Source organism: Talpa europaea (genome assembly GCF_964194135.1).
Source record: "Talpa europaea genome assembly, chromosome: 7".
Classification (NCBI taxonomy): domain Eukaryota; kingdom Metazoa; phylum Chordata; class Mammalia; order Eulipotyphla; family Talpidae; genus Talpa; species Talpa europaea.
In genome coordinates, this window is record NC_140074.1 from 117,743,216 (window position 1) to 117,764,151 (window position 20,936).

Sequence of the window (20,936 nt, forward strand, 5' to 3'; positions counted from 1 at the left end):
CTCAGCCATTCTGTTTATTTGAGAAACACTAAGAAGTAGTCTGGGAATATCTAAGCACCATCTGTAGGGAGAGCATAACATTGGAAGGGAGGTGCATGCAGAACAAAGACTGGGGAGAACTGGGGCAGGTAGAACAGATAAGCATATGTGAAGATAAAGAAATGGGGTGCAAAGCCATCCTGGCTAAGGATTAGGAAGAAGGGAAAGGTGCAGGATTTTAGGTCTGCTGAATCTGATATTCTTTTCAGATTATGGAGTTTGTGTTCCAGCCTTGGCGCTTTCTTCTTCCTTCCCTATGGCTCACTCCCCTTTCCTCCCCTTTAGGCAGCTCTCATGGAAACTCTGAAACTCCTTTTCCTCTTTCCTTCCAGATGGGGAGCTCTGGCAGAATGTCCTGGCCTGTGTTAATGACTCGGTTCTCTATGCCAAGGGATAGAGTGGAAATCTGCTTTCTTGGAAACCAGTTAATATCTTTGGGAAGTATGACCTTAGTTAGTGAGAGACTGGGACCTGGGGACATTTGAATCTTTGAATAAAGGGGAGGTCAGAAAATCATTTCCAGCATCCACTGTATAGTGACTCACAAGAATACTGGCATCTGAAAACCAACAAGTGAATTGCAAATGAAATTTCCTGTGTCTGCGATCTAACCTTAGGATCACACACAAGTATATTTGTCTTCTCTGAGTCTTTGATAACCCTGAAGTGCTTTTACAATCGTTCAAGGAGACAGCAAACATGTATCCACTCTTCAACAGGATAAACTGAAAGCGACCCCTGAAGACTATCAATTCAATGTCATTAATTTCCTATAGACCTCTCAGGAATTTGGGGATTACAAGAAGTTCTCTAAAGTCCATAAAGCCCAGAGCATGACTCCAGTCCATAAATAACTAGGCTGAGGGAAAGAGAATGGAATTTGGGGTGGGGTTGGGAAACCTGAGTTGTGTCCCTAGATAGGCCCCTGACTCACTATGTGATAATGGCCTGTCACTTCCTGATCAGTATTCCTGTCCCTGTCCCTCCTACCCCCAACCCTTTCCTCTGCCTGGTAAAATAAAATAAAAATTTTATTCTTTCTTGAGAAAGTTAAGCATGATCATTTCTTCTTTTTTTAAAGATTTATTTATACAAGCACTGGGTACAGTCAGAAGCACGGGAGGGTGAGAGAATTCACCGAGCCAGAGTGGGGAGCAGAGCAGGCAGAAGGACCCAAGCACACTGCTGAGGGGAGCAGCGGGAGGCAGGAGAGGTCTGTGCGCCATGTGGGACCCTCTTCCGGTGGCCGGGGAGCAGCCAGGGATCGAACTGGCGCTGCAGAGGCTCTGGGCAGCTTTGTAACCCAGTGCTCAACTGCTGCACCACCAGGGAGGCCCCAAGCATGATCATTTCTGTAAAGCAATCTGTCAAGTAACCAGTCTCTTAGTGTAGCAACACAAGATGATCTTGCTCATTTTATAACCAATGTAACCTCTTCATGGTACATAAAGCCAGGAAGACTGTAAACTTTTATTTGTTGTTGGGACCTCATCCTCAGGTGAGGGTGAAATAAATACATAGGTGATCGCTTTCTTCTTCTGTCTTCTGGGATGACACTTGGGGCTGCTAACAAAGGCCAATGGGCAGATATTTGGGAGATAGCCAGGTAACACCCAAGTAGGTCAGGGAATGAGTCAGGGCTCAAGGACTGATACCAGCCTCTCCCACTCCTGCTAGGAAACCTCTGGGGTGAGACTGAGATGAGAGAGGAGCGAGGGGCGGGCCTCAAGGCTGGCTGCCCTGAGGCCTCTGGCTGTGGTTTCACCCTGGTCTGCCCTGCAGCTCTAACGTGTCTGCTGACACGCAAGCCCCAACAAGCTTTCCCTCCTCCCCTTTCCCAAACTCTTGCTCAGTCTCAGACACAGACGGACCACTCCAGAAGGAGTACCGGAGACACGAGTTGCCCAGGGAGGTACAGGACCAGGTGAGTCAGGAAGCGCAGGCCAGAAGACAAAAGGCTTATTGTCTAGGACGCAAGTAGGAAGTAAAAAGTAAACTCACCTCCAAGGAGACCAGGATAAGAAAGGACAGAGCTGTGTCTGGGCTGACCCGGTTGAGAGAACAGGATTGAAGGCTAAGCCTGGGAGGACCCAGAGGCCTGGGCTGGAGATCTACCAGCAGAAATGAGCAGAAAGGCAAAAAGGCACATTTCTGGTTTGGAGATTTTCGGCTCTTGCAAAACCATCTCTCTTTTTCATCGACATCATTCCCAGTTTGCGGCTATTCTTAGGACTCTTCTCAGGTGCAAAAACACTTTTAGGTGCTTACTGTGGAAGGATCACATTTCCACTTATGGCTTCACTTAGTACTCACAACAGCCATCCAAGGCAAATTTCATTACCCCGTTTCACAGATGGGGGCATGAGACTCAGAGGGTGAAGTAATTGACAGTAGAGTTTAGAAGTAGTGAGTCAGGTCCCTATAATTACCAGTGACCCATGAATTTTATACAAAGTTGCCTTTGATTTGAAGTCAAATAAAATAAAAATGATGTCAAAGAATAGACACTTCTTTAAAACTTCCAAGGAACAATAAGAAGTAGACCAGGTAAGGAACAATGAATGGAATGTCTAAATTTCTGAATATAGGTCTTTAAAAATCCTGGAAGAGCTGGTTGACATAAGCCTCCCTGCAGTCTGCAATCCTAGTGCAGTCTTGGTGCCCTCTAGTGGAATTTTTCTGCATTCACGCAACCTCCTAGGCTTCAACCCTGAAGCCTAGGGAAGGAAACCCGCACACACAAGCTTCCCTAGGAATGGTCAGCTCCAAGGGAGAGTCGTGTTTGTACAGCAGGCCAGTGTCCATTAAGGTGTGTGCTCAGCACTGGGTTCACAAAGGCCCCCAAAGGAGTCCTTGTCAGTGGATAAATGAACTCAGGCCTTGTATTATTAATAGGATCTCAGTACACACCACTGGGACTTAAATTGAGGCATCTAGAGAGTGACTTCTTTTTTAATGAGGAAATTTAGTGATTAGAGATGCAAATTGACTTCCAAAAGTCAGAGGGTAAGTCAATGTTAGCAATGGTGGGGTTAGAATCCATGCTTCCTGCCTCCCAATACAGAACTCTTTCCACTGTATTACAACTCCCTATTTGTTGGTTGATTGATTTTCAGCTATAAATTGGTGTGCACTTGAGGACGTGAGGTTGTAGAGATAACCAGGAAATTATTTTTGCCTTCAACCTGCCCACAATCCATACACTTGTCGTTATTTTAACATATTTATTGACTACCTACTATTGCCAAACACTGCTCTAGGCATTGCTTTCCAAGTTTGCAGGCCTTTTCATAGGGTATCTCAACAGATGAGAACAGGTCCAGGCACTCCTGGAACTTCTCCTCCAAGTCCCCAGCACAAGGGTGTCAGATTTATTCTGTCTCCTGCAGAGGTAATCCCTGGGAATGAAAGTGGGTTAGAAACAGATTACTCTGCTCCAGAGACTTAGCTCTCTCCTCCCTAAATGTGGTGGGGGTGGGTCACAAATAGCCTGAAATTCCCCTTTAGGATTATTGCTTGATTTAGCCAGCTGGCGTGAAGAGGGGAGGAATTAGATTGTTCAGCTACATTGAACAGCAGGATGCATGGGTTTCTTTTCTGACTGAACCAGGATGAACATTATCTCTTGGTAAACATACCTTTAGAAATAAAGAGCCTGAGGCAGGCAGAAAAGATAATTGAAAAGACCTTTTTCCTCAGTGGCAGGGATGAGTGGAAGCAGGAAAAGATAATGGGAAAGGCCATTTTCCTCAGTGGCAGGGATGAGTGGAAGGTGGAATGAGAAAGAAAAGCAGACAGGAGAAGAAAGTCCTGCTGCACAGGAGTAAGGATCACCCTGGGCATTGGAAGCCACTTGTCTTTCCATGGTGTTCTTAGCTTCAACAGAGTTGAGAACTGCTCCCTATGGGAAGAGAACAAAAGCACAGGGTTTCCTGAAGAATCCAGGCTCCATGCTATGTTGTTTTAGGGACCTGCTAGGGTGGGCCCTGGGGGCAGGGGTGTTATCTATGCCCAGCACAAAGTAGGGTGTATATCCCCTGCAGGCCTACCGTGGGGCTGAGGAAGTAGTGGCCATGAACAACCAGAGTGGGAACATGTATGAACTTATTAAATGAGTAACAATGCTAAGAGTTAGGTACTTTATTACCTCCTTCCTATAGGTGAGAGAAAGAAGAAGTACAAAGATATAAGCTCAGGTACTACAGCACTGTTTACCACTATGTGGGAACCACAGCAGTTGATTCTTAGAGTGACAAAGAAGCTCTAGGACATTGCTATGTAAAGGTCAGTTGAGAACATTTCTTAGAAAGTCAGAATTCTTGGTTTCTTCTAAGTGGCCTTATCTTGGACATTTAAGTTTGTTTTGCTCTTCTTACTCTCACTCAGGGGAGGGAAGTAAAATAGAAACATGTGGCATGCAAATCTATTACTTGCTTTAATCTAATTAACATGCTGTTATAATCAATAAACATATTATAATTAGAGATTTCCAAATCTCTGGAAGGATTTTCCTTACCCAAATCAACTCTGCTTCTTCTAGAATATATATTCCCAGGCAGAACTTTAGAAGTTTCAATCTCTGATATCTTTTCAATCATTGCCCCTGGAGGAAAATAATGCAAGTACATGCCCCATGGCTCAAGTGATAACTCATCATTTTTGACTTCATATATAAATTTCAATAGGACAAAAGGGATTCCAGGAACTCCCTGTATTTGGAGAACAGGAAATCAAACTTTCCCTCACCCCCATCATAATTCTTTCTGGGACTGTACTCAACCACTTACTGCATAAATAAATATTTGATTGTCTACTATGTGCAAGATTGTTCTTTGCAAGTTTGAGCACTCAACCACCTCATTCCTTCCCTTACTTGCATAGAAAGTTCCTTCTCCTGTCCTTATTTTGCTTTTTCTAAAATATGAATTCCGGGACCTCCCCGGTGGTGCAGCGGTTGAGCGCTGGGTTGCGAAGCTGCCCGCGGCCTCTGCGGCGCCGGTTCGATCCCCGGCTGCTCCCCGGCCACTGGAGGAGGGTCCCACATGGCGCGCAGACCTCTCCTGCCGCCCGCTGCTCCCCTCAGCAGTGTCCTTCGGTCCTTCTGCCTGCTCTGTTCTCCGCTCTGGCTCTGGTGAGTTCTCTCACCCTCCCGCGCTTCTGACTGTACCCAGTGCATGTATAAACAAAAACAAAGAAAGAAAGAAAGAAAGAAAGAAAGAAAGAAAGAAAGAAAGAAAGAAAGAAAGAAAGAAAGAAAGAAAGAAAGAAAGAAAACATGCCTCTATATAAAAAATAAATAAATAAATAAATAAAATATGAATTCCTAGGGTTGCAGGATTAAATGTTCTTTTGGTGTTACTTCCCCAGTAGACAACTCCCTATTTTCCACAAAGTTAATGAGATATAAAGATAAAAATTTTCTCCAAAATGGTTAATTAAAAAAACACATTTATAATTAATCTCTGAATGAATTAAACTATATCAACTTCCTTTATCATTGGATCCAGGCTGGGCCTCCCTGGTGGTGCAAGGGGTTAAGACACAACCTATGAAGCTATCTGCAGCCACTGCAGTACAAGTTCAATCCCTAGCCAGGGAGCTACCCACATGGCGAAGCAGACATCTGCTGTTTCGCCGGCTGCTCCCCTCAGCAGTGTCTTCGATCCATCTACCGATTCTGTTCCCTGCTCTGTCTCTGGTGACTTCTCTCACCCCCCCACCCCCACACACCTCTGGCTTGTATCCCAGTTCTTGTATATGTAAATAAATCTTAAAAAAAAATCATTGGATCCAGGCTGATATGGAAGAAGTTTGCATTCCTTGAGTCACTGATTAGAAAGGGCAGGTAGAGATGATCTGAGATGTGTTTGTATTAGCTACTGTGTGAGATCAACATAAAATTCAATAGTGCAGCAAATAATCCCAGACAGACTACAGCAACATTCTGTATTAATCAACAACTACATATCATGAAGCAGGGTTTCTGCACTTGGGGAGTGTAGCAAAAGGAATTAGGGTTTTACTTTCTGGCATAGAGTAGTTAGATATTAGATAATATCTAATATAGATATTAGATGTTTCTATTAAGATATTAGATCTCTTCTGGCCTCCCCGGTGGTGCAGTGGGTTGAGTGCAGTGCTGTGAAGCTGTCTGCAACCTCTGCAGTGCCAGTTCGATTCCTGGCCAGCCAGGGAGCAACCAACATGGTGCAGCAGACCTCTCCTGTCTCACCCCCTGCTCCCCTCAGCAGTGTATTTCGGTCCTTCTGCCTTTTCTGCTCCCTGCTCTGTCTCTGGTAAATTCTCTCACCCTCCCGCGCCTCTGGCTTGTACCCCAGTGCTTGTATAAATAAATAAATCTTTAGAAAAATATTAGATTTCTTCATTTAAACATTAGTAATATGTATTTTTGAACATCTACACATAGCACCTAATTTCACGTTACTATTCGTGTGTTATAGGCTCAAAGCTGTGGCTAGGACTTGGGGGGGAGGGATTCTTACCCTGAAGAATTTATATATAGTTGAGAAGTCAAGATTAAAGACAATATATATGATCCCCAAACCCCAAAGTAATTTCTGTTTCCTTTGCCTAGCATTTTGCCTGGGCCCTTCTAGTAATTCTATAATTCCACAATTAATCTTACAATGTAATCTTACAATTATAGGCTGTAAGATTCTTTAGGAACCGCCCATCGCTCCTAATTCATTGCCAAATACTGTAGGTAAGTGCTCTATAAACATTAATTAGCAGTATAAAAAAGCATCTGCAGGTAAGCATGACGAGTGCCATTTAACAATGATTACAGCACTGGATATTCAGGATGACCTCAACATCATGAACTCTTTAACAAACGAATGTGAAGCATTCCAGCTTGGTAACCTATGGATTCTGGAGTTAGATGCTTGGATTTGAATCCTACTCTGCTAGTTATTAATCAGGTGATCTCAAACTACGAGCACTTACTTTCTGAGGCCTCATTTCAAATGTAAAAGGAAACTCTTACTCTTGTTTGTGGTGAGAATTGAGTTAATAGATGCAACATGTTTAGAAAATTGCGGGGCACCCGCTAAATAATTTCTAAGTGTAAACGATTATTTAATATCAATCCCGTGCCTCTTTCCTGAAATTGTTAGGGGGAAAGGCAAAATGACAATGTTTTTGTCAGTCCACATGTCTTTTGCTTCAATAACAGAGTCGTCATTATGTGTATTCAGTAAACAGTAGTCATTAAGTGTCTACATTTGACACAGAATTTTTTTCACACGGTACAGTTTAGGCAACTAGGACTCAAGTTTAAAGGTACGCAGGATACTGAGGTCATACACTACTCATTTTTGCTCTTTCTGGGATCCACGCCTCCAAGGACGAACACTTGCTTCATAAGCGAAGCACCTTTCCCTTCTTTAAGAAATGGAAACAAGGTGCAGCAATGCCCCAACCTTACAGGAATGCAGCAACTCCTGCCCGCCAGAAACCCTCGTGCGCAGGCGCAGCTCGCGCCCCAGCGCTCTCCGCTTGGCGCGTGACAGCCGTGCATTCCACCCTACCCCCAACCGGGTCTTATTGCGCACGCGCAGTCCTACTCCACGCCCCCACCCCACCCCACGTGCACGTGCGCGTTCGCGGCCGCTCACCCTTCAGCGGAGGGCGCGCGTCCTGGAAAATTCCACATCCCAGCTAGCTCCACCTATGCGCCTTCTCTGGGCCGCTGGCTCTTCACTCAATCCCGACGGCCTTTGCGCGAACAAAATGGCAGCCCCCATGCCGCGGGGGGTGTCTTGCTTATCCAGGGCTTTAGGATGGTGGTCTCGGCAGGTGGGTAGGGGCAGGGCGAGTAGGGGCCGAAGGAGGAGAACAGAGTAGAGGGACACACTCACTTTGTGGTTGTCCTTGGTGTGTGTGGACGATCAGCGTCACACCTAGGTTAGGGAAGAGTTTGAGGTAGACCGGATCCAACTACTGACTTAAGTAGCCTAGTGGAAGAGCATGGGTAGGGCCTCGCGTTGTCTGGATTTAACTATGGTCTGGGTCTCCTGGTGGGAAAGAAGCAATGGTTTGGAAGGTGAACTCACTTCTTCTAAATGCCCTAAATTGAACAGTAGCTGGTAAGGAGGGAGCCCCGTTTTGTCACTGTACCTGCTTGAACATGGTCAGCCAAGAGAAATGACCTTTAGTGAGCTTTTTGATCAGTTTGGACCTAGAACAACAGAATAAGGTTTACAGTGAGGTTCCTAAAAAGAATAATGAGCAGGTTATAATCTCAGTAAATACAGAGAAGATGCCAAGAAGAGGAATTAGGTGTTTTTAATAATAATCCATTCACTTCATTTTAGGTTGCCCATCAGACTGAAGGTTTTTTTTCAGAGCAGAAACCTTGCTTTAACCAACTCTACATCCTCAGGAATTGGCATAGTCCTGTCCGATGTAAATTACTAAAGGAAAACCGTTAGTAAATGTTGAGTGGTGTTAGTAAGGGTTGCTTACTGGCTTCTAGTAAAACACATCTATAACTGCTAAGATTGTAACACACTTCTCCCCCATGATTTATGACTTTATTCTCTTTCCTGTATCATCCTTTGGGTGTGACCTTTCTATCTTTGTTTAGAATGTTTTTCAAGAAGGTAGATTTTTATTTCCAGGGCAATTAACCTTTTCCTGCCCTTTCAGCCAGTCCTGGTGACTCAGTCCACAGCTGTAGTTCCAGTGAGAACTAAAAAACGTTTCACACCTCCTGCTTATGAACCTAAGTATAAATCGGAAAAGGAGTATTTAGAGCATGCCCGGAAAGCAGGAGTGGTCATTCCTCCTGAACGTTTGGACCGTCCTTTACATCTGGCTTGTACAGGTGAGATGCGATATTCTAAGACCCTGATTAAATACCCTTTTGCCAGAGATCTTCTGGAAGGTGGAATGATTTGCACCATGATTTTGTTTTCACATTATTCCTAGTAGGCAGGGTGGAATGTCTGCAGACAGAGGCTCTCAGATATTTATTCTTTTTTTTCCCCCTAACGAGACAGAATTCCCCCTATATAGAAGTCTTTTATATCCAAGAGCCTCTCAATTTTATATGATCTCAAGATGACTTTTTCCCAATCTTTCAATGTTTTCTTATTTTTCTCCTTATCATTACAGCTGGTATCTTTGATGCCTATGTTCCTCCTGAGGGTGATGCACGCATATCCTCTCTTTCAAAGGAAGGACTGGCACAGAAAACTGAGCGGTTGAAGAAGAACGTGGCATCAAAATTGTCGTAGGTATCTGAGACAACTGGGAGTGTATATTGTGTAAAAATTTCTTGTTGCCATTTTATTCCAAAAAGAACCATCTTGGGTTAATTTTGTGTTGGCTCTAAGTCCCTTGATAATTGAAAAATATTTTCTCTCTGTAATAGTTTGTAGATAATGTAGAATAACATGGGCAGTCAGATTCTTAGCATCTCTGCCTTTTTTTTTTTTTTTTGAAGATTTATTTATTTATGCATACAAGAACTGGGGTATAGGCCAGAGGTGTGGGAGGTGAGAGGATCACCAGAGTCAGAGAGGGGAGCAGAACAGGCAGACTGACTGAAATACACTGCTGAGGGGAGCAGCGGGCAAGTCAGGAGAGGTCTGCTGCGCTTTATGGGTCTCCTCCATGGCTGGGGATCGAACTCATGCTTCAGTGGCTGCGGATAGCTTCATAGACTGCGTCTTAACCCCTTGCACCACCAGGGAGGCCTAGCATCTCTACCTTTATTGGTAGTGTTATCACATTAGCTAGGGAGTTGAAGTTTTTAGGACATACTTTTGATCACATATTTTATAATTTTAAATAATAAAAGAACATATTTATATGAAAAGTACTTTGGAGTTCAAACTTCAAAGAGTAAGAAAATCTAAAAAGGGTCAGGAAGACAGACTTATTCTAGGGAACTAACTGGGTTTAATTAAGTAGTAGAACCAGGACCTCCCTGGTGGCACAAGGGTTTAAGTCTCAGCACTATGAAGCTATCCGCAGCCACTGCAGCATGAGTGGCTAAGGAGCTGGCTGGGAGCTGACCCACATGGAACAGCAGACCTCTTCTGTCTCACCCGCTGTTCCCCTCAGCAGTGTATTTCAGTTGATCTGCCTGTTCTGCTCCCCACTCTGTTTCTGGTGAATCCTCTCCCCCCGCTCCCACCTTAGGCCTGCACCCCCAGCTCTTATATGAATGAAATAAATCCTTAAAAAAAAAAAAAAGAGCAGAACCAAAACATTTTTCTAAGAGAGACTTTTAGTATTTGTCACTTGGGCCCTGACTACACCTAAATGATAGGTTCTTTAGGGTCATGTATAGACTTCTGTTGTGCAAGTGTATTGAGTCAGTGTTAATTCTTCATATGACCAAAATTTATTTCTCTAAATACAGGTCTTACCACACCACATTTCCTGCTTAAAACTCTGTCACGGTTCCCTATTTCCTGAAGAGTTTCAAAATCTAGATTTTTTTTTTAGTGGTATTCAGGTATTTTGTTGTTTGATTCTTGCCTTCCTCTCCAGTATCATCATGTCCTAATTTTCTCATCCCAAAATTAAGCATTTCCAAACAAATTGTCAATTTCCTGACAATTACTATACCACACTTCTACCTCTGCACAACCTGTCCTTTGCCTGAAAATGTCTTTTTCTCCTTTCTTGGTAATTCCAACTCATTCCTCAAGAACCACATGGACATGGTGTCAACTTTTAAGCCTTCCTTAACTCTTTTGGGAGCTGCCTTTGCAACTGCAGCTGTAACTGAGTATTTACTACTTCTATTAATTCTGCTGCAGTGATTTCCTTTCATGTCATGTATTATTCTCCTGGATTGTGAGCGTTGGTGCTAGGGTTAATGATGAACAAAACATATATGGATTTATCTTAGAATTATCATCTAGGGGAAGAAAACAGTTATTAAATGATCATTGCATACAAGTAATTACAGGTACATGAAGTATGAGTGCTCTGGGAACATATGGCAGGAAAAGATAACTTGGTCTGGGAATTCAGGGAAGGTTTCCCTGAGGAAATGACATTTATAACTGAGACTTAGGGGGCCTTCCTGGTAGCCTAGGGGTTAAGTCTCAGCACTATCACCACTAAGACCTGAGTTCAATATCCAGCCAGGGAGCTAACCCACATATCGCGCAACAGATCTCTCCTGTCTCTCCCGCTGCTCCCCACAGCAGTGTATTTCAGTAAATCTGCCTGCTCTGCTTCCCACTCTGTCTCTGGTGAATCCTCTCACCCCCTGCACCTCTGACCTACACCACAGTTTTTCTATGCAAAAAATAAATTAAAAATTTAAAAAATAAATAAAACTGAGGCCTAAAGAATTGCCTGGAGGGCCTCCCCGGTGGCGCAGCGGTTGAGCGCTGGGTTGCGAAGCTGCCTGCAGCCTCTGCAGCCGGTTCGATCCCCGGCTGCTCCCCAGCCACTGGAGGAGGGTCCCACATGGCGCGCAGACCTCTCCTGCCGCCCGCTGCTCCCCTCAGCAGTGTGCTTCGGTCCTCCTGCCTGTTCTGCTCCCCACTCTGGCTCTGGTGAATTCTCTCACCCTCCTGCGCTTCTGACTGTACCCAGTGCATGTATAAACAAACAAACAGACAAAACAAACAAATAAATAAATAAATAAACATGCCTCTATTAAAAAAAAAAAAAAAAAAGAATTGCCTGGAAGCTGAGGGATTGGCTGGAAGTGGAAGGGTGTAATGAGGAATAGCATTCTAGGGAATCAAAACAATGTAAGCAAGGAAGCAAAGATTGTAAAGGGGGTATTTTGCCAAAATTGTTTTCTGTGTCTATTGAAATGATCATGTGGTATTTGTCCTTTATTCTATTGATAAAGTATATTACATTAATTGACTTTTTTTTTAAAGTTTTTTTTTTAAGATTTTATTTTTTAAGATTTTACTTATTTTTACATAGAAGAACTGGGGTATAGGCCAGAGGTTCAGGAGTTGAGAGGATTCACCAGAGACAGAGTGGGGAACAGGACAGGCCAGATCTACTGAAATACACTGCTGAGGGGAGCAGCAAGTGAGACAGGAGAGGTCTGCTGCACCCTATGTGGGTTAGTGCCCTGGCTGGGGATCCAACTCAGGCCTTAGCATTGATAGTGCTGAGACTTGACCCCTACACCACCAGGGAGGCCCCATTAATTGACTCGAATGTAAAACTAAACTTTCATCCCTGGGATAAGTTCCACTTGATTATGGTGTCCCATCTTCTTTTTTTTTTTTTTTTTTAAAGATTTATTTATTTATACAAGCACTGGGTACAGTCAGAAGCGTGGGAGGGTGAGAGGATTCACCAGAGCCAGAGCGGGGAGCAGAACAGGCAGACTGAGGGGAGCTGAGGGGAGCAACAGGCACAGCAGGAGAGGTCTGCTCGCCATGTGGGACCCTCACCCGGTGGCTGGGGATCGAACCGGTGCTGCAGAGGCTGCGGGCAGCTTCGCAGCCCAGCGCTCAACTGCTGCACCACCAGGGAGGCCCCCATCTTCTTTTAATTAACATTATATTAACATTATATATTCTCTCTTAATGTTAACATTTGAAAATGCTGTTGACATCAGTGTTATGTGTTACATTACCATTACTTTTCCTTCCCTGCATATTTTTTTTTAAAACAGTTTTTTTTTTTTTAATAGAGGCATGTTTATTTATTTATTTATTTGTTTGTTTGTTTGTTTGTTTGGATTTGTTTATACATGCACTGGGCACAGTCAGAAGCGCAGGAGGGTGAGAGAATTCACCAGAGCCAGAGCTGGGAGCAGAGCAGGCAGAAGGACCGAAGTACACTGCTGAGGGGAGCAGCGGGCGGCAGGAGAGGTCTGCAGGCCATGTGGGACCCTCCTCCGGTGGCCGGGGAGCAGCCGGGCATCGAACCGGTGCCGCAGAGGCTGCGGGCAGCTTCGCAACCCAGCGCTCAACCGCTGCGCCACCGGGGAGGCCCCTGCATATTTTTTTTTCTGGAGTTAAAGTGGTTTTGTTTTGTTTTTTAAAGATTTATTTATTTATTTATTTATACAAGCACTGGGTACAGTCAGAAGTGTGGGAGGGTGAGAGAATTCACCAGAGCCAGAGCAGGGAGCAGAGCAGGCAGAAAGACCGAAGTACACTTGCTGAGGGGAGCAGCGGGCGGCAGTAGAGGTCTGCGCACCATGTGGGACCCTCCTCCGGTGGCCGGGGAGCAGCTGGGGATCGAACCGGCGCCTCAGAGGCTGCGGGCAGCTTCGCAACCCCACGCTCAACCACTGTGCCACCGGGGAGGCCCTAAAGTGGGTTTTGTTTTTTTTTTTTCATTTGCTTATAGAGCCCCTGGCTGTATAAATTTTCTGTCAGTACATTGAAAACATTAAGTATTTTAATAATTTCATTTTCAAGAAGAAATCTCTCCTGAAACCTTCTTAACTGTCTCAGTTTGGGATGGTTGCTCTTTAGGCACACTGTACAGCTTGGGATCTACTTTTATCATCTTCCTAATATTCCTTTTGTCTTACTCTTGTATTTTTTCCCTATTCCTGGATCTTGTATCTTCCTCTTTCATGTTTTATCCCACTTTTTTTTTTTGCTAGAATGCATTCCCCCACAGCTTTCTGAGAAAGGGTGCATGGTAGAAAATGAGATCTTGCAAATCTAACTTTGGGCTAGAATTCTGGGCTAGAAATAGTTTTTCCTCTGTTAAAAGCCCTGGACCATTGTCTTTTCAACTTCTAATGTTGCTACTTAGAAGCTCAGTGTTGTTCAGACTTTTGAGCTTTTGTTTGAAATCTGTTTTTTTGAAATCAGTGTTTTTTCTTAATGCTGATAGGGTATTTTCTTTCATTCTAGAATTCTGAAATTTCACTATGAGAGAAGCCTTGGTCTTTGTTTAGAATGATTGACTTAAGTGTGAGTTATAATATTTAATTTATAGAACTTGGCCAAGTTCTATAATTTTATTTATTTATTTTTTAAAGATTTATTTATACAAGAACTGGGGTACAGTCAGAAGCATGGGAGGGTGAGAGAATTCACTAGAGACAGAGCAGGGAGCAGAACAGGCAGACGGACCAAAGACACTGCTGAGGGGAGCAGCAGGCACGGCATGAGAGGTCTGCCGCACCATGTGGGTTTCTCCCTGGCTGGCTAGGAATCGAACCCGCACTGCAGAGGCTGTGGACAGCTTCACAGCGTGGTAGTCAACCCGCTGTGCCACCGAGGAGGCCCGAACTTGGAACATTTGAAAAACAATTATTTAATAAATGGATAGACATTAGTGGAAGTTAATGTAAGTTGTGAGTTATGGAATCTTCTTCAGAAATGATTCACATGTTTAATTTTACAGAATCCAGAAGATAAGAGAACATGATGCTAATTTTAAAATAAAGGACTTCCCTGAAAAAGCTAAGGATATCTTCATTGAGGCTCACCTTTGTTTAAATAAGTAAGTGAATTCCTTATCTTATACCCACTATAAGCAGCTGTTATTTTGAGCACAGGGTTTTTTCCTTTTTCAGGTAGAGAGTTCTGGGGTAGGAGAACTTCCTATATGGGGAGTAATTGCAGTCTGGTACTGTCTTTGACTTCTCGCCCTGCTTCTGGGAGTTTTCACCATTTGGTCTGGCTCAGCTTGACTCACAGGCGTTGGAACTTTCTGCCAAATGACTGAGATTTAATCTTAGGGCCACCAGGGAATATTGTGTCATTACTTATAGTCACTTTATTTTATAACTGGTAGTTTATACCTTTCAACCCCCTCCACCCATTTCATCATCCTTACTCTCTATCTGTTCTCTGTATCTTTTGTTTGACTGGTTTTTTTTATTTGTTTATTTTAGATTCCACATGAGATCATATAGTATTTGACTTACTCTGTCTGACTTATTTTAGTTAGCATAATGCCCCTGAGGTCCATCTGTGTTGTCTCAAGTGGTAAGATTTCATCTTGCTTTATGCTTGAATAATGTAGTATATTGTGTGTATCACATTTTGTTTTCCCATCCATCCATCAGTGACCACTTAGGTTGTTGCCATATCTTTGCTATTGTAAATAGCTGTACTAATTATCCTTATTTTAAAGTCTGTGTCTGATAAAATCTATATCTTCCACACATTTGTTTTATCTTATTTCTTTTCCTTTTGGTTTTGGTTCCTTTGAAGGTCTGAAATTTTTTTAACAAATAGGTGTTTTTAAATTAAATTTAATATATTTTTTAAAGATTTATTTAATTATGCATACAAGAACAGGGGTCTAGGCCAGAGGTGTGTGGGGTGAGAGGATTCACTAGAGACAGCGTGGCTGATCTACTAAGATACACTGCTGAGGGGAGCATCAGGTGCCACAGGAGAGGTCTGCTCCCTGGCCAGAGATCTAACTCTGGTGATAGCTTGATAGCCCTGTGTCTTTAACTCCTGCACCACCCGGGAGGCCCCCAAATAGGTGTTTTTTTAAAAAACCATGCAGCGCCTTTCTACTTGCTAGATTAGATGCTGTCCAATTTATGAATCTTTGAATAAAGCCAGTTAGATCTCTAAATTTATTCTGATAATTTTTAAAAAGTCAAAGATATAATCATTTATTTAAAAATTATTTTAATAAGGGCTTTTATTTATTGTGATTAAAAATACATTTACCACTTTAGCCATTAGAAGGCATATAAATGGAAGATGGTTCTTTGTTAATTCAGCTGCTAATATCTACCTTTTAAGGGAGAGTTTAGTGCATTTACATGATAAAGCAGTAGTTGTGCCATTTCACTATTCTCTGTGTGTCTGATAGGTTTCTTGCTCTTTGGGTATTTAGTTGACTTTTTTTATGATGTATCATAATGATTCCTTCTTTCTTTGTCTATATATTCTTGCTATCTCTAGCAGCAGCAAAGATGGAGGGGAGCTGAAGACAGGGGGACCAGAAAATACAGATGATAATCTTTTAGCTAGGTTCCAAGATGAGAGTGAAGATACAAGACCAACCCAGCTGGTACTGATGAGGTGTCCACAATAAGAGGAGATGAGATGAACTTTTGATTGCTATTTGTGTTGTGTTTCCTGCAGCACTCTAGAGCGAAAATTGTCCTCTCATGTCCCAGTGAGGTTCTGTTGTCCATCTTATGGATGTGTGGTAATTTCAGAGAAAGTTCCATCTGTTCCTGAGATTCAAACCTAACTTTACTCTGCTGTTGCATTTCAGGGGGCTCAGCTGTGTCATGTAATGGTTCATCTTTGTGTCCCTAGGACTTAGCATATTATCTGGCTTATAGTAAGTGTGTAGAAGATGTTTATGAAAATAAATTGTTTTCCATTTTCAGGACCATTTTCAACTTTCATACAGGGCATCGTGAAAAGAGGAGTCAGTGATCTATATAAATATATCTGTTTTTCTTTTCTAGCTCAGACCATGACCGACTTCATGCGTTGGTAACAGAAAACTGTTTTCCGGTAGGTTCCCATTCTCCTCAAAACTGATTGGGCAGATTCTAGGCATCACCCCTGGGTTTCTTGAGAAGGGTCTGTTTCGAAAGTATAGGAAGTTTAGGCAAAAGCTGAAGTGCCATTATTTTTGGCTAAGTGATAATGACTTGACATGAAAGCTGCTAAGGGCCAGTACTACTGAATCCTTGGGCCCTCGTCAGACTGACCCTACACATGCTGCACTGCGGATTTGGCGGGCTTTCACAGGCGTGTGTTGTGTGGTAACAGAGGTGTCAGGTATTTTAGAAAAGCCCCAAGAATAGGAATTTTGTGGTTTAGTTACAGCCACTAGAACAAGAACTTGAGTTTTTATCAATTTAGCCTCATCTCCCCAGGGATGAGTATAGCTAACCTACTCTTAGCGGTTTAGCCTTTATATCCCTGTAGAATCCCACCTTTCACTGGTAAAAGGTACAAGGGAGGGACATGCTGTCGACAGAAATGCACTCAGTAATTTGCAGGTTGTGACATGTATGGGAGGGATGCGGGGCGGGGGGTGTCAGGTAAGCTGGCAGTATGGTGTGTAGTTTTCACTGATTTGATGAAGGATCCTTAGGAGGTTGGTGGGTCTTGAGTTGTGATTTAGATGAAAAGAGTTGTTGTGACATGAGCTTGAACAGTAGATTAGTGAACACTTGGGAAGGGGAGAGAGAAAATAGGCCTTAGAAAGCATCTGGTGGGGAGTTGCATTACTGTCTCTAACATCGCAGGAAGTGGGAGCACATATGGAGCAAAGCACCAGCCTCCCTAGGGGGAGGTTAAACCCAATTGAACTTGTTCTCTGCCCTCAGGACATGGTCTGGGACATCAAATATAAGACTGTGCGCTGGAGCTTTGTCGAATCTCTAGAACCAGCCCAGGTGGTTCAAGTTCGCTGTTCCCATCTGCTGAACCAGGGCAACCTCTTTGGCCAGGTCACTGTCCGAATGCACACCCGCCAGGTAGGGGCACAGGTTACTTTCCTTCTCCTTCACGCTCAGGTGGGGCACCTGCCTCTGGAATCCCAGACTATGGGTTCTAAGGAAAGATTCACCACAGTCTTCCTCACTGTCACTGTGCATTTCCCACAGCTGGATGTTAGCTCTGCTGACACTGGGACAGGACATGCTCGCCCACCTTGTTTCCCCTTCCTCTCCCTAGTCACACATCCTCTAGGAGTAAAGTGTTAGTTGGCTGATTTTGATTCAGAATTCTGAGGTAATTTTTTTCTACCCATGATATCTTTTGTTATGGTTGTTTCAAATATGGTTGTGTGGCAAAATCCAAAACCAAAACAAATGACTCTGAGGACTAACAGGACAGATTTGTTTTCGTTGTTATAGACTCTGGCCATCTATGATCGGTTTGGCCGGTTGATGTATGGACAAGAAGATGTGCCGAAGGATGTCCTGGAGTATGTTGTGTTTGAAAGGCACCTGACGAACCCCTATGGGAGCTGGAGAATGCATGGCAAAATTATTCCCCCATGGGCACCTCCTAAGCAGCCCATTATTAAGGTAAAACAGTTTAAATAATATAAGAGTTTATAAAGCATACTCTTGGCATCCAGAGATGCTTGTATTGGGAGCCACCTAGTGGAGTGGGGAGTAATGCAGCACCAGAGGAGGACTCTCCTATTGGGGGTGGAAGTGAGGATGAATCTTTCCTGGGTCAGCCGTGGGCTTGGATGGTAGATAACTCAGCTTCCTGCTCTTTCAGACGGTGATGATCCCTGGTCCCCAGTTGAACCTGGGGGAAGATTATGAAGAGTCCCGAGGAGAGACCCATAAGTCTCAGCTAGCCTGATGGCAGAAATGGTTCCTATGAACAAGGCATGGAAACTGTGAAACTGTCCATTTCCATCGTGCTATAGAGAGAACTGCCTTTGTCTCTCCTGTCCTGCTTGGGTCTTTTCAGCAATCTCATGCTTGGCAACTGACACCATGATTGATCGCTAGGCCCAAGTGGGTGGCTGCTGTGCACAGCTGTGGACCCACAGTTTCATATATAGCTTGAGTTTAAATGAAAGACAGCACATTTCAAAGAACAGCTGACTCCTGCAGAAGGGACATTTTGGAGCAAACCGACAGACTTTTCTTTCTAATCACAGGGCATAGATCACAGAAATAAAACAACATTAGGGTGTTGGACAAATTGTGGTGGGTTCTGTACATGTCTCTTGGCTTAGGCTGGATGTAGACCAACCTTTAAATGGCAGCAGTGGAAAATAAGCTTAATCGGCAGAGTGACTTTCAGAAGATCCAAATTTGGGGAAAATTGTGTTTATAAAATATACTGTCATTAAAGAGGGTCTTTTCTTACATCCTGACTCACTGAATCTGCGTTTGTATTTCACAGAAGAATGTAAACCCAAAGAAATCATTGATTTCTCAGCCCTTGGATTGTGTTCTTAATTTTCAGCTGCGTCCTGGTGTGACCCCAGGAAGCATGAGGGAAAATGGAGATCATGGGAGAGTCGGTACATTTGGAAACTTGGTTCCCTGATTCCTAGCACCTCTTGGAGATGGTGACTGTTCTTTTCAGTCCTGCACTGGGAAGGCAGAAGGTACTAGCATATGAACCTGTGTAGAGTGCAATAGTCAGTCCCTTCCTTGTTCCTGAGCTCCAGCTGGACTGCCAGGAGGAGGATGCGGGATTTCATATTCTTGTGTGCCCTGCGTCACCTGAAGTGTGACAAAGCAAATCACTCTGTATCAGGTTGGCCTATAGTAGTATTGTGTTCAGCCCAACGTGGGCTCCTCTTAAAAAGTCGAACCTTATTTCTCCTACTTTGTATTTTTAACCGTTGAATTTTCTTTTAAGGAGTCTGTCGCTTAGGGTAAGGATGAATTTGGTCTGACCTTACCCTGAGTGGAAAGTCCAAAGAAACTAGAATCAAGTTGAGAAGAACCTACCTCAGTCTCTCTAAAATAACCATTGCAGCAAAGAGGCAAACAGGTCAGGCCTTGCCGGGGAAAGTTGATGTTTTTACAGCAATGCTGAGCATTGACTGTGGGAAGATGTGTGTGCCTAAGGAGGAGACAGCCCTGGTGGGTTAATCCAAAGCAGCCCCTTTCATCATGCTACTTAGTCTCAACCCTTTGGCTTAAAATGTACATCAGTTTGAGGCATTACTGCCCCAGTGAGATTTGGTCTCATCCTATTGGCCTGAGCCCTGGATTAAGGCAAAATGAGAAGGGAAGTGCTTTGAGTGGGGTCCACAGCTATATGTGGTGAAGGGAAGTCATCTGGCGAGGGGAGGGACTCAAAGACATAGAGCATCACTAATGGGAAAATGACACATTCATATCTCTAAATATGTAAAAACAGCACTTTGGATAAACTCACCACACTCTCCTAGATCTGTGTCGTGTGGCGGTCTCTAGATAATTCTAAAGAGCAGCTAAGCAATAGCTGCCACCAGCGAGCTAGAGGATAAGTGCAATTTTCATTTCCTCAGGATCAAGTCCAGCTGAGTAAATGAACCAGATGCAGAGGATCAGGAAGGGCCAGCAGAGGCCATCTGTAGTGCCAGCCAAGGCCATCTGTAGTGCCAGCCACAGAGCTGGGCACTGGTGAGAATTAGCCAGGCCTCCTGCCCCCACTGAAGGCTGCCGTGTAGATGCCTGGGCATTTGAGTGGGCTTCATTCTTTCCATATCTTGCTACCATAACATTGAAGAAAATCACCGTAATAAATAGGCTAAAATCAACTATAATGGTCAAGCAAAAGAGTTTTTTATTTCTTTCCCTATGACTTACTTCACTACGGTGAATATAGGGACAATTTTTCTATTCCCGCCTAGACCAGACCCAACGGATTATTCTGAGGTGTGCCCCTAACCACGTCTTCACTGGCTTGGAAACAGGTTAAGTAGCTGGAACCTAGAGCAAAAATACAGCATTGACTGTTCTGAGGTCCAGGTGGGGGCCTGGGGAAGTTGAAGGGTCTCAACAGGGGAAGAGGGCACCTATTCCCTTCAAGAGCTGATCACTCCATTCCTGCTCTTTGTGGAAATGGAGCTGTTTGCTACTTTCAGGGTATTTACATGCAGAATCATTTTTTCCCCCCTTTGGGTATTTGGTCCTGTTTTGTCTTTTTCTTCCCTGTGAATGGCATTAATATCTGTATGGCAAAAGGGTGGACTTACTGCCCTCTTTAGTGCCCCTGCCCAGCTCTTCCATGGTTAGCCTGCCTGTTTCCTCCACCTTACCCCTAACAGTTCTGGAACATTTTTGGCCAATGTTTTTCTCCTCTGTTTCCCTCTGGTAGTATCATCTAATTCCAGTGCTCTTATCTAGGGCTGCTTAAGCAGGATTGCCTCAACTGACTCGAGAAAACAGCCGAGCTAAGGAGAGAGAGCTCCCTAAGAATGCTTTATGGATACACACTGCCCTTGACACCAGGCCTCTAACCTGACCCAGTGCTGTTTGTGGGGATGATCACGGTCCTGGCTGA

The 20,936-nt window shown here is 43.8% G+C and overlaps 1 protein-coding gene across 1 annotated transcript; it reads left to right on the plus strand.

Annotated features, from left to right (window-relative positions):
- The first annotated feature begins 7,779 nt into the window (after positions 1-7,779).
- On the plus strand, positions 7,780-18,367 carry MRPL45 (mitochondrial ribosomal protein L45). Its single transcript, XM_084238529.1, has 8 exons — positions 7,780-7,857; positions 8,710-8,887; positions 9,178-9,295; positions 14,374-14,472; positions 16,418-16,466; positions 17,291-17,440; positions 17,822-17,995; positions 18,198-18,367. The coding sequence occupies exons 1-8, from the start codon at positions 7,792-7,794 to the stop codon at positions 18,282-18,284; spliced, it is 921 nt and encodes a 306-aa protein (XP_084094655.1). The 5' UTR covers positions 7,780-7,791; the 3' UTR covers positions 18,285-18,367.
- Positions 18,368-20,936: the final 2,569 nt, after the last annotated feature.

What these genes read in the sequence shown, in the direction of transcription:
- MRPL45 (XM_084238529.1), top strand. Translation starts at nt 7,792, where the DNA reads ATGGCAGCCCCCATGCCGCGGGGGGTGTCTTGCTTATCCAGGGCTTTA. An exon ending in TAGGATGGTGGTCTCGGCAG is followed by an intron (nt 7,858 to 8,709) that starts GTGGGTAGGGGC and finishes CTGCCCTTTCAG; the next exon opens with CCAGTCCTGGTGACTCAGTC. An exon ending in CTAAGCAGCCCATTATTAAG is followed by an intron (nt 17,996 to 18,197) that starts GTAAAACAGTTT and finishes CTGCTCTTTCAG; the next exon opens with ACGGTGATGATCCCTGGTCC.